We start from the raw sequence: 14,453 nt of genomic DNA on the forward strand, positions 1-14,453 counted from the left end.
TCGGGGCGACTCACAACAGTGATAAAAGCAATACATAATGACAAATCTAATAATTAGAATCTAAGATAACAATTATACATATAAAAATCTAAAAGAGAAACCCCAGTACAGTGGTACCTCGAGATACGAGTTTAATTCGTTCCGGACCTGGGCTCTTAAGTCGAGCAGCTCTTATCTCGAACGACTTTTCCCCATAGGAATTAATGTAAATAATTTTAATTGGTTCCAGCCCTCAAAAAACTCACAAAGTTAGTCTAAATTATGCAGAAAGACATGTTTTTAATGAAGAAATGTACATGTACATATAAATGAATAATGAAGTTTCTTTCACTTAACTTGTAAACTTTCTTAAACTTTTAAATTTACATATGTTCAACTTCTCTGCCACCCAATCCTGTAGGACAGAGGTCCCCAACCCTTTTTGCACCAGGGACCGGCTTTAAGCGATCAAGAGAGGAATGGGTGAATGAATGGACGGAGGGTGGGAAGAAAGGAAAGAGGGAAGGGAGGAAAGAGGGAAGGGACAGGAACAGAGGAAGGAAGCAAGGAAACTTATGAAAGGGGAGAGTAAGAGAGGAAGGAGTGAAGGGAGGGAGGGAGGGAAGAAGGTGGGAAGGAGAAAGAAAAGAAGAAATAGAGGAAGGGAAGGTAAAAGAGAGAAAGAAAAAGAGCAAGAAAGAAAGCTGCAAACACCCCCCCAAGCCCCCCAGGCCGGCTGCAACCTTTTAAAACACGCGCGCCGCTTCGCAGCTGTCTCCTGAAGCCGAACGCGGAAGTTAGCGTTTGGCTTCAGGAGACAGCTCCTTGGCGCTTGTATCTCGAATTTGGGCTTGTAAGTAGAACAAAAATATCTCTCCCCTCCCAGCTCTTATCTCGAGTTGCTCTTAAGTAGAGCAGCTCTTATGTCGGGGTTCCACTGTATATAAAAGCATACATACAGTCATATTATGCACAGAAACTACATAGGCAAGGGGAAAGTGTCTCAGTTCCCCCAAGCTTGACGACAGAGATGGGTTTTGAGGAGTTTACGAAAGGCAAGGAGGATGAGGGCAGTCCTAATCTCCGGGAGGAATTTATTCCAGAGGGTTGGAGCCGCCATAGAGAAGGCTCTTCCCCTGGGTCCCACCAGACGGCATTGTTTAGTCGACGGGACCCGGAGAAGACCAACTCTGTGGGACCTAACCGGTCGCTGGGATTCGTGCGGCAGAAGGCGGTCTCGCAGATATCCTGGACCGGTGCCATGAAGGGCTTTATAGGTCATAACCAACACTTTGAATTGTGACCGGAAACTGATCGGCAACCAATGCAGACTGCGGAGTGTTGGAGTAACATGGGCATATTTAGGGAAGCCCATGATTGCTCTCGCAGCTGCATTCTGCACGATCTGAAGTTTCCGATGTATATTGTGTGTATGTTTTTTAAATTATGGGTTTTTAGTTTTTTAAATATTAGATTTGTATTTTACATTGTTCTCTGCTATTGCTGTGAGCCGCCCCGAGTCTACGGAGAGGGGCGGCATACAAATTTAATTAATTAATTAATTAATTAATTAAGATTTTCAGTTGGGTTTTTTGTTTTTTTGCATCTAACCCTCTCTGCAAAATGTATAGATGTTTATGAGAAAGAGGCCTTTTCAGTGGGATCTAAAACAACTCATCGTAGCCACTTGACACGACCCACTAGCGATGGAACAACTCACTGTGGCCAATTTGCCTTGCGACAAATTGCCCTGGGATAATAATTCAATCCGGTATTAGTAATTTCATTCAGTTACTTTTATTATTGGTGACCCTGTTTACATCAAAATTATTGTAACTCTTGTATTTCTGGACTGACGTCTTTGTTTTATTATTATTGGCCATAGTTCTACTGAAATTGGTTTAACTTTTGTATTTGTTGTATTATCCTATGGTGAGTTGTACTACGGAAACTTGGCTATGGCAAATTGTCCCAATCCATTTTTATTGATGGTGTAACATTATCTTTTCCCAAGAGGTCTTACTAACCTCTACTCAATTAATCTTTTGGGACCAAAAAATATTTAGCTGTAATGATACCTTTTTGTTTATTTTTAACATTTCAAAGCCTTTTAATTCTTACACTTTACTAGGTATATAATTATATTACTGTTTTCTGATAAGAGTTGTTTTGCATGTAATATTCCCCCATAATCTGAATTTCCATAAACAAACCCCCCCCATAAACATGGTTTTTCTTTCCACTACGCAGACCTTCATTATTATTATGTCAATACAACACAGCAAACAAGGTCACTATGCTGGATTTCGTATTTCATCACCAGTCAGGCGCTTCCCAAGCACCTAGGACTGCATGATGTAGCGGCGAATTATGTTTGCCGATCCCAGTAAAGCGGCCTTTTGCAATTGACAGGTGGAGATTTTGTCAATTCCGATGGTTTTCAAATGTCCACTGAGATCCTTTGGTACTGTGCCCAGCGTGCCAAGTACCACTGGGACTACTTTCACTGGCTTATGCCAGAGTCGTTGCAGCTCGATTTTTAGATCTTCGTATTTCACTAATTTCTCTAGCTGCTTCTCCTCAATTCTGGGGTTGCGATGTCGATGATCCATACTTTCTTTTTCTCCACAATCAGGATGTCTGGTGTATTATGCTTCAGAATTTGGTCAGTTGGAAGTCGGAAGTCCCACAGTAGTTTTGCTTGCTCATTTTCGACCACTTTTTCGGGCTTATGATCCCACCAGTTCTTTGCCACTGGTAAATGGTAGTTCCGGCACAGGTTCCAGTGGATCATCTGTGCCCCAGCATCATGTCTATGCTTGTAGTCAGTCTGTGCGATCTTTTTGCAGCAGCTGAGTATGTGATTGATTGTTTCATCTGTTTCTTTACAAAGTCTGCACTTTGGGTCGTCTGTTGATTTTTCAATTCTGGCTTTGACAGCAATAATAATAATAATAACAATAACAATTATTATTATTATTATTATTATTATTTATTACTATTACTATTACTATTACTATTATTATTATTATTATTATTATTATTATTATTATTATTATTATTATTCACAGTTGGGAACTAATTTAATTGCACCACCAGACCTAACATTTTTAAAGGATGAATATTAAGGATTAATCATTTCAGCGTGTTCAATCTGAAAAAGCAGCTGTCAATTAAAATTTCAGCTTTAAGCTAATATAGCCCTGTTGTTTTTAATCCTTCCCTCTAGATAAACATTGCCTCTTACCCTGCTATTGAACCCATCAGCGTTTTGAGTAATTTTGTAGAGCTGGGGAAACCTAAGCATGTTGTCCTGGGAGCACGATCGTTCAAAGATTCCCAAGGTGAAGGGAGGTAATGCTGTGAAAATCTAGAAAAAACAAAGGCAGTAATTAAAAATAACAGACCATTAACTTTATAAGCAAGTTGAAAAGGATACGTCATATCTGGAAAGAATCCCAACATTGTTAAAATCCACACCAACAGCTTTACTAAATTCAGTTGATCTGAATCTAAGTTGGATGCCCAAAGCAGACTAGTTTTTATCATATTGGGTTGGACAGCAAAGCAGAAGTCCACAGCGGACTGAAGGAACGTATCCCTCTTGTCTTCCATTCAATGAAAAATAAAATTAAAAAGAGGCCTCTGAATTAACAGCTTATAAAGGCAATTCAGAATACACCTTAAGACAGCAGTCTCCAACCTTTCTGGCACTAGGGCCTGATGCCAGAAGACATTTTTTCAACAACAACAACAACAACAATAATAATAATAATTTATTAGATTTGTATGCCGCCCCTCTCCGAAGACTCGGGGCGGCTCACAACAATGATAAAAACAATATTATAGTAGCACAAATCTAATATTAAAAGAAATAACTAAAACCCTATCATATTAAAACCAAACAACACATACATACCAAACATAAATTATAAGGAGCCTGGGGGAAAGATGTCTCAAATCCCCCATGCCTGGCGGTATAGGTGGATCTTGAGTAGTTTACGAAAGACAAGGAGGGTGGGAGCAGTTCTAATCTCCGGGGGGAGTTGATTCCAGAGGGCCGGGGCTGCCACAGAGAAGGCTCTTCCCCTGGGGCCCACCAGATGACATTGTTTAGTCGACGGGACCCGGAGAAGGCCAACTCTGTGGGACCTTATCGGTCACTGGGATTTGTGCTGTAGCAGGCGGTTCCGGAGGTACTCTGGTCCAATGCCATGTAGGGCTTTAAAGGTCATAACCAACACTTTGAATTGTGACCGGAAATTGATCGGCAGCCAATGCAGGCCACGGAGTGTTGTAGACATGTGGGCGAATCTGGGAAGCCCCACAATGGCCCAGTGGGAGCCAGGGTGGTGGTTTTGTGCACAACCTAGATCTTGGGCATACTTCATACTTATACTGAATGGAGATTTTGTCCTATTGTCTTTTTTTATCATTACTTTCTATGTTATGTTTATATAAACTACTATCCTATACTTGATTGACAAATAAAATAAATAAATAGAATAAATAAATAAATAAATAAATAAAAATAAAATAAATAAATACATCGGACCTAGGTCTTTAGAGAACCCTATAATGTTTGAAAGAGGGAAGGAAAGAGACGAAGAGAATGCCCAGCAGCAAAGTGGATAGGCTCACTTATAGTAGTAATATAGCATATATTACTAATATAGTAATATAGCATATATATTATAGTAGTAATATAGCATTAGCAATAGTACTTAGACTTATGTACTGCTTCACAGTGCTTTACAGCTCTAAGTGGTTTACAGAATCAGCATATTGCCTCCAACAATATGGGTTCCCATTTTACCGACCTCAAATGGATGGAAGGCTGATTGAGCCAGTGGGAATCAAACTGCAGGCAGCCAGCAGTCAACAGAAATAACCTGCAGTACTGCATCCTAACCACTTCACCAATCATGGTTTATGGTGATGAGGGAGCCATTGGAAGATCTGAAATACTACCTGACAGACTGACTGTCATGAAGCAAATCTACCTATGTTGACACCAACAAGATGACATGTATTCAATCAAAACTCTGTTAAGTTTAAATTAAAGCTTCTATAGAGTGTTCAGTGATCCTTAGTTTAAATATTTGTATTGTCATTTTGTAGGGGGGCAGATTAGGGGAAGGGTTAGGCTTTCTTGAACTGGATAATAAAATTGGGAATTGCATTAGATTCAGGATTATCTTTTATCATTAAAGGTAACCTTATGTTTTAAGGTTTAGAGGGAGGATGGGATTGAATATTTCTTTTAACATATCGGGCAATTAGAGTTGGGTTCCTTGAGGTTAATGGTAATATTTACTAATCAGGCTTGACCATTTATATTGAATACAGTGTTCCCTCGATTTTCACGGGGGATGCGTTCCGAGACCGCCCGCGAAAGTCGAATTTCCGCGAACTAGAGATGCGGAAGTAAATACACTATTTTTGGCTATGAACAGTATCCCAAGCCTTCCCTTAACACTTTAAAACCCTAAATTACAATTTCCCATTCCCTTAGCAACCATTTAGATTATTACTCACCATGTTTATTTATTAAAGTTTATTTTAAAAAATGTTTTATAAAGGCAGACAAAAGTTTAGCAATGACATATGACGTCCTCGGGCGGGAAAAACCGTGGTATAGGGGGAAAACCGCGAAGTATTTTTTAATTAATATTTTTGAAAAACCGTGGTATAGACGTTCCGCGAAGTTTGAACCCGCGAAAATCGAGGGAACACTGTATAGCAGGATACCAAATATCTAGGTTGCCATTTGGGGGAGTTTAGTGTTAGATTTCCTTTGTTTTAGAAAAATTGCATGAGTACCTTACAATCAGACAGTATTTTCATGTTTTATGGGAATATCGTGTTTTTAATTAGTGTTGAGCTGAAATAATTTATGATGATAAATATTTATACTGGAAATTTGGTAGATTAGGCTTGTTTAGGCTTATTTGAGATTGATGTGGTTGGTTTTCCTGGTCTAATCGTGAATTAATAAAGCATGACAAAATGTCGTGTCTCCAGTGTCTTCTCCAATGAGTGAGGTCACATCAACTAAATTAAATTGCTTATTAAATATTAAAATAATATTATTAAAACATTAGGATAACTATGCGACAAGTATGTGACAACAGCTGACTTAGCTAATAAAGATGAGCCATCAGCATATATCAAAGAAAATGACTATATATCCTCTATTAAAATGCTCCCAAGAGTCAGTCCTCCATTCCAAATCTTGAAATCCATCCATCCACCCAATTAGTTTTGCCCACTTCTGTGACAATTTCACTCTCTGATGAACTCAATTATGGCCATTCCATGTGATTGCAGTCTCCGATCCTGGGAAAGGAGCCTATCCTGCTGTATCTGAACTGTTTCCCACTTTAGAATTAAAGTAGAATTCTATTCTAAAGACAATTGAACCATATCCTGTTGGTCCCCTGCACGATTGTCGAGTTCGTTGAAAGTTGATGGTGCCATTTTGACTTGGTTGGCCATAAATCGTGGAGGTATTTGCTAGGTTTAAAACAGGGGTGAAATCCAGCAGGTTCTGGAGAACTGATAGTGGAAAGAGTAGCTTTCAAATACCACGTCTTGCTGGCCTGAGTGGGGCAGGAATGGAGATTCCACAACATCCTTCCCCCAGCAATGGGTATTTTGCAATATCCTTTCCCCAGGAGTGGGGAGGGAATGGGGATTTCGCAATATCCTTTCCCCAGGAGTGGGGAAGGAATGGGGATTTCGCAATATCCTTCCCCAAGGAGTGGGGAGGGAATGGGGATTTTCTATATCCTTCCCCCAGAAGTGGTGTGGGAATGGATATTTTGCAATATCCTTCCCCCCAGGAGTGGGGAGGGGATGGGGATTTTCTATATCCTTCCCCCAGAGGTGGGGTAGGAATGGATATTTTGCAATATCATTTCCCCAGGAATGGGGAGGGAATGGGGATTTTGCAATATCCTTTCCCCAGGAGTGGGGAGGGAATGGGGATTTTCTATATCCTTCCCCTAGAGGTGGGGTGGGAATGGATATTTTGCAATATCATTTCCCCAGGAGTGGGGAAGGAATGGGGATTTTGCAATATCCTTCCCCAAGGAAGGGAATGGGGATTTTGCAATATCCTTCCCCGAGGGAGGGAATGGGGATTTCGCAATAACCTTCCCCCAGGGGTGGGGTAGGAATGGGAATTTTGCAGTATCTTTCCCCTGTCATGCCTACCAAGCCACGCCCACAGAACCAGTAATTTTAAAAATTGGCTTTATTTATTTATTTATTTCATTTATTTTGTCCAATACACAATGAGGGTTTTAGTGGGTATATATCTATATACACATAGTAAAATACATGATGAAAGTTATAGAGGAGATACTCATAGTAAAATATATCTAAGAAATAATAGAAAAGAAGATATAGTAATAGAACATATAAATGAAAGAATAGAAGAAGAGATATAGGAATAGAAGAAAGGTATAGGAGATATAGGAGAACAATAGGACAGGGGACGGAAGGCACTCTAGTGCACTTGTACTCACCCCTTACTGACCTCTTAGGAATCTGGATAGGTCAATTGTAGATAATCTAACGGTAAATTGTTGGGGGTTTGGGGATGACACTATGGAGTCCGGTAATGAGTTCCACGCTTCGACAACTCAGTTACTGAAGTCATATTTTTTACAGTCTAGTTTGGAGCGGTTAATATTAAGTTTAAATCTGTTGTGTGCTCTTGTGTTGTTGTGGTTGAAGCTGAAGTAGTCGCAGACAGGCAGGACGTTGCAGCATATTAAGGAATTATTTCAAATCAGGAATAAAAGCAAAAGCTTTCTATTTTTGTTCAGGCCTACTGGCCAGCAAGCCCAAGTGAAATAGCCCAACAAAGAGGACCAGATGACATAAACTGCACAGATGTGAACAGCCCTGGAATGTTATCCCCAGTTTGGCTCTTTATCCAATGGAGGGGTTGAAGAACACTTACCACATTGTAGAGCCCGATGCACCAGCGCTCAAATAAAATCTGCCCAGAGAATCCATTAACGAATGCAAACCAAAGCTGAAAGAGAGGAAGGTGGCACAAACCTTTAGATCAGTGTGACAGAACATATTTTCTATGCACTGGAGAAGCACATGGAATGTGGACATCATTTGGAAGCAGCTGCTGAGCGAATTCTAAAAATAAGCACTCACAGTTGCTCTTTCTTAAATAGAGAATACTCCAGGAGTGTTGGAACAATCTGTAGAATTTGCATCGTTACACTAAAATAACAAACTTGTAAGCATATACGACAATTCGTCAGGGCTAGCAAATTCTTAGTGAGTATTCTTTAGCACTAGAAGCTAATCTGGTTTCAGCCACATAACATCTAAAGCCTAAACTGCATGCCAAGAAAAATAATCCTGTAAATACATGAGACTCAAGTTCTCTCCCACCTTAGGATCTGAAATGGATAAAGAAATTGAAAAGACTATTTTAAACAACTACACCTAATTTCATTTTAATGTATGCTGATTAGAGTACATCTAAAGTAATAATAAATATTCTATTCCATTCCTATTCTAATTTCTATTTCTATTCCTATTCCATTCTATTCTTCTATCCTAAAGCCATTATTGCAATTTAGAAAACATTCCAAAATAGTGACTTTTCACACTGAAAAGTCTGCTGAGTGTAAGTGTTGTAAGAGTGTACTGTTTTCTTGTGTTATTTGGGTCACAAAATTTTAGGAGCAATAAGTAATGAGGACATTGACAGATCAAAGGACAAAATGGGAGCTTTGTATGTGAATGGATGATGTTTTTTATGCATTGTGTTTATCTATCTATCTATTTACCTACCTACCTACCCACCTACCCACAGTAGTACCTCTACTTACGAACTTAATTCGTTCCGTGACCAGGTTCTTAAGTAGAAAACTTTGTAAGAAGAAGCAATTTTTCCCATAGGAATCAATGTAAAAGCAAATAATACATCCGATTGGGGAAACCACAGGGAGGGTGGAGGCTCTGTTTCCTCCTAGGAGATTCCTAGAGAGGCCCCACAGAGGCTTCTCCACGCCTTTTCTGGCCCTGTTTCCTCCCAGGAGATTCCTAGAGATGCCCCACGGAGACTTCTCCCTGCCTTTTCCGGTTAAAGTTTCAGCGGCTTGGGTTTGTAAGTGGAAAATGGTTCTTGAGAAAAGGCAAAAAAATCTTGAACACCCAGTTCTTACCTTGAAAAGTTCTAAAAAAGAGGCGTTCTTTGGTAGAAGTACCATTGTATTGAAAACAACAACAACAACAACAAAATTCTGGTTCCAAACAACGGTCTGGCTGCTTCAAAGACTCCCTAGATTTTCAGTGTTGCTATGCAATATGAAGAATTCGAAATCAGAAGAAATCAAAATCTAAAGTTATGCATTTTATGAACAATTGGTAATAAGCCAGTAGCACTGAATTCTGAGATACTTATATACCGAGTAGAAGAAAACTCCCTTGCATTTGTACCATTTTGTACAGTTTTGTAGATATAACTAAAGTATTACTTAAAATACATATAAAATTGAATGCGATCCTAAATTGCACAAGTAGAGATAAGTTTCCAGTTTAGTTCTGGAAATAGTAGTTCTGCTTTCAAAAAGGTTTAGTTAAACATAGTATATTATGCCTACTTAATTTTGCAATTAAAATAATTAAAATAATGCCTATCCTATTTTAGGGAATGGGAAATTTCACAACTGTAGAAGAGGCAGTTACGTTTCTCTGAAATTTAGATTCAGTGAATTGATACTTTGTTTTAAAAGGGATTACTTTTTTGTATTAAATGATGGGATAATTTAAAAATTATGCTAGGCGTTATGTCAGAAAGGTATAGTTACGTGTTAGGTATTGTGAGCCAAAAGCTGAAATCTGACTTTTGCCAAGTAATCAATGGACTTTTCCCTCTCTGTCCCACTCTGGAGCCTTTTCAGATACTCTAAATAAATAATAAAACAAATACTGTACATGTGTTTTTGCTTCCATCCTTGGTTAATAGACCCAAGTGCTGAATTTTGAGTAGAATTCATTGGTTTTGATTGCTAAAAGATTTGACTTTGATTTGCAAATACAGTAGCAATAATACTGTATAGCAATGGTAGATCGATTAGTGTAAAAAATTTCTAATAGTGTTTTTCTGCTGTAGATATGCAATAGAATTGAGATTAATTATAAGATCTGGAAATGAAATTACGTACATATTGTGAATTTGATTTCCCCAGAGTTCTTTCAACCCTTCCATTCTATGATTCTGTAAAATTAAATATAAAATTTTGAGATATCATCTTTCTTTACACCGATAAACTAATTGTCCTATAAAACACGGTACTCATCCACCCAAGTCATTGTCTTAAAACACAGGAGAAAGATATATCTTAAACTGAAGAAACTCTGCGGAGAGGGGCGGCATATAAATCTAATTAATAATAATAATAATAATAATAATAATAATAATAATTAACAACAACAACAACAATAATAAAATCTGTGGCTTAAACAATCTACCTGAAAGTCAATGGTGATGTCCTATAAAATCAATATGTTCCTACAGTGTTTTTATTATTATTATTCCATGTCTGGCATCAGATTTAGTTTGGGAACAAGTATCAGTATATTGATAGAAACTAACAGGTAGATTGAGAACTAGACATACAGAGAGTGGACAAAAAAATGGAAACAACTTGCAGCTCTTCCGTGGAATCCAGATTTGTGAAGCTCCCTTCGAACAGTTTTTGTGGAAACTGGGTTCTGTACGTGTCTATTGAGCTCTGCAGTGATTTTAGGAGCTGCAGTCTTGCGATCTGCTCTAACTATTCGCTTTAGGGTCTGACGGTCTCTCTCAGACAATTTTGAGTTTTTATCAGACCTGTGCTTGGCTGAGGATGTTTTCCCTTCTCTTTCAAAAGCAGTCATTACTTTTGAGACATTACCTCTTGAAACCCCAAACATTCGGGCACTTTCTGTTACACTAGTGCCTGCCATTCGAGCACCAACAATTTGGCCTCTTTGAAAGTCTGAGAGGTCTGCCATTTCTAGAAGGTTATAACCAATTTCCTTAAATTTCTCCAAAAAAAAAGGTAGTTTAAAAAAAACATATCAAATACCTGGATTTAAAAAAACATTAAAATGTGTCAAGTTTTGATTTATTTGAACATGTTCAAACATTATGATGTCAAAAAGTCAATTGTTTCCATTTTTTTGTCCACCCCCTGTATCCTGAAATTATATCTAACTTCAATCTTCTGAAAGGTCTATTTTAAGTCTAACATATATAGATGTACACACATACACCATTTTCCCAGAATGATGGGAAAACTCCCACACACTGAAACCAGTCATCTCCCTTCTTCTCAAGGGTCTTGACTTTAACAATAATTGCTACAACTATGCAGGCCAGCAACTGACCATGTTTGACTCAGACTTGGTGAATCTACAGGAAAGTCTGCCAAGCATATCTCTCTGTGCCAAGCCCACGGGGGGCTGAAGACCACAGCTATGAAACTGCTATGAGCAAAAGCATCCAGAGTTATTAAATGTCTTTTCTTATCTGAGAGGAAAAAAATCCTTTTAAATTTTTATTTTGTTCCATTAACTATTTATCGCCTGCTGGCCAACCTGCGTATGAAAATGTCCAATTCACCCCTTTTGCCAGCCGAAGCGCCCGTTTTCACGCTGGTGGGATTCCCCTGAGACTCCCCTCCATGGGAAACCCCACTTCCGAACTTCCGTTGCCAGCGAAGGGCCCGTTTTTGCAATGCTGGGTTTCCACTGCTGGGATTCCCCTGCAGCATCACAAAAACGCAAAAGTCTGGAGGTGGGGTTTCCCATGGAGGGGAGCCTCAGGGGAATCCCACTAGCATGAAAATGGGCACGTCGGCTGGCAACGGACGTCTGGAGGCGGGGCATCCCAGCGGCGGCGGCGGTTTGTAAAGTGAAAATAGTTCAGAAGAAGAGGTAAAAAAATCTTAAACCCAAGTTCGTATCTCGAAAAGTTCGTATGACGAGGGGTTTGTAAGACGAGGTATCACTGTACTTCTTTCTCAAGAGAATATTCCATGGATTAGATGAAATGGTCTGAGACCCACTAAAGCTTATGAGATAATAGATTTGTTTGTGAATTGGGATCCCAACTGACAAAGGATGGGATGAGCTTTCCCAAAAGGCAACTGGACTTTGTTTCCCCTCACAATTGGAAACATTTAGCTTCTCATACAAGAAACGTCTTCAGTTCTGAGGGAACTGAACCGGTGGGATGAACTATAAATAATATGAAAGGCCAAACAATGTTTTCAGAATCAAACCTTTTGTCCGAACAACAAGGGAGGAATGTTATATATATAAATCCATTTATACGTGTCCAAAAATATTCTGGGCTGTTGTCAGTATAAAACACTTGGCAAGTCACAATTTTTTACTTGCTTCAGCAATATTTAATTTTCTATACAAGTGGCCTTCCAAAGCCTATATCTGGATGCCAGGATCAGCATATCAGAAACCAATTCCCCTTATTGTCATAAATAGACAAAGTTGTAGCTGCTCATTCCAAGCACATTGGTTTAATATCGTTGACTTTCAACAGAGCAGAAATGTTTTACAACTAAGTACAAGTACTTATCTGTGTGGTTCAGTAGACCTTAAGACTCAAATAAGGACCTGGATTGCTTTTTGTGAAATGTGGGTGTTGTAGTTAGCTCTGGCCCAGCTTCTGCCCCAAGGAATGTGCAGGTGAATGTGGGGGAGACATCCACATGCTGCAGGCCTGTTTTGCTCCCAGTGGAATCTGCCGACGAAGTCTCCTCTGACCAAGGAGGCCTGAGTGACAGGGAGGAGGAGAGTTTGGCAGACAGCCCAGGAGGAGATCAATCATCTGTATCATCTCTGGATTCTGAACAAGAATTAATGACAAATCCATGCATGCGTAGAGTGCTGCATAGGAGACAACAACTGAAGGATTATTACAAGAGAAAATGAGGCCACCTGTGGTTGGGTGGGGCTGCTGTAATTAGTGCTGCTGCTATAAATAGCAGCGTGTGGGTTTGGCTGTTGTGGAGAATTATCTGATCGTTGTGTTTCATGAATGTCTTGCTGACTCGGCATTTGTTTGTTGACTTTTCACCACTTTGAAAACAAAGCAGAGCAAAGTGTGTTTCACTTCGTGGAAGAAGAAGGGCTGTGACTTTCTTCACAGCTGCAAGCTAAGTACTTACGAACTGATAAGGGACTTGTACAAACTACCAGGTTGTTTTGGGATGAGTGCTCTTTGCAATAAAAAAAGAGTGCTTAGCTTATTTGAATTTTGTGATAAAGAACATTGTTTTGAATTTTCAAACGTGTGTGTGTCTGAAATTTGTACTTTGAATTTTTGGGAGGCTCCTACCAGAGTTTCCGGCAGAACAGTGGGTAGTTCCCCCCTCCCCAAACACACAAAGAAGATGAAGAAGACAAGGGAATGGCTGACCTCTAGAGATAGAGGGTTTTGCATCACAGACTAGCCATCAACAGGCCCTTCTGCAACTTCTAAGCAGATCTGGAGACTATCAACTGTAATGTGTCATCCAGTGGAATCTGCAATCATAGGTCTCCAAATAGTAAAGCTTAAGAGAGTCTGAAAAGAGACTTTTTAAATGTTCTGCAAAAGCATGAAGATGGTAAATACATTAGGCCTCTTTCAACATGAGTTAATTCATTAGCCTGCTCTCTCTCTCTCTTGCTCCCTCTCTCTCTCTATCACACACACACACACAAATACACACAAGAGGCCAGTAAGGGGCGTATATAAGTGCACTGATGTGCCTATCGTCCCCTGTCCAATTGTCTTTCCTTATCTCATATGTCATATATATTCTCTCCTTATCTATCTATCTATCTATCTATCTATCTATCTATCTATCTATCTATCTATCTATCTATTATATATATATCATATATATTCTCTCCTTATCTCTTATATCATATATAGTCTCTCCCTCCCATCTACTTCTCTTCTTTTTACTTTCTATCGTCATATATATTACTTAATGTCTATTCTCTTCCATATGTATTGTATATTGGACAAAGAATAAATAAATAAATAAATAAATAAATAAAATAAAATAAACACAAACACACACTTTTAGCTGCTCAACAGTTCAAAAATATAATGTATCACATCCAAGGTACAGGCATCTAGCTGATAACTACTTGCATAGCAATGTAAATACACCATGTTCAAAATACAACTGAACAACTGAAATGTAACATTTTATGCAGATTTTTAGAAAGAAAACTAGGGAAAGGGGAGGGAGAGTTGTTTAAATAAGCACATGTAGGTCTGTCAGTACAGAATGAACTAAACAGATTTGTATGTCTCAGTCTGCTTTCTTATGATTTTAACTGGAATGAATAGAGCCCCCTTCTGTACTCAGATCATATACTTTACATCCCCAGTGTTTTTCCATAATTCAATATTGGTATTTTATACCATCATT

The 14,453-nt window shown here is 39.0% G+C and overlaps 1 protein-coding gene across 7 annotated transcripts in view; it reads right to left on the reverse strand.

The window, feature by feature from the left end:
• Positions 1-14,453, reverse strand: part of ATP8A2 (ATPase phospholipid transporting 8A2) — a 460,631-nt gene that overhangs the window by 138,627 nt on the left and 307,551 nt on the right. For all 7 annotated transcript variants that reach the window (XM_070749818.1, XM_070749817.1, XM_070749821.1 and 4 more), the window contains 2 exons: positions 7,952-8,026; positions 3,227-3,349 (listed from right to left, as the gene is read on the reverse strand). In XM_070749818.1, the coding sequence (XP_070605919.1) occupies positions 3,227-3,349; positions 7,952-8,026 (198 nt within the window). The remainder of the gene's footprint in view (positions 1-3,226; positions 3,350-7,951; positions 8,027-14,453) is intronic.

Source organism: Erythrolamprus reginae, chromosome 4 (assembly GCF_031021105.1).
Source record: "Erythrolamprus reginae isolate rEryReg1 chromosome 4, rEryReg1.hap1, whole genome shotgun sequence".
NCBI lineage: Eukaryota > Metazoa > Chordata > Lepidosauria > Squamata > Dipsadidae > Erythrolamprus > Erythrolamprus reginae.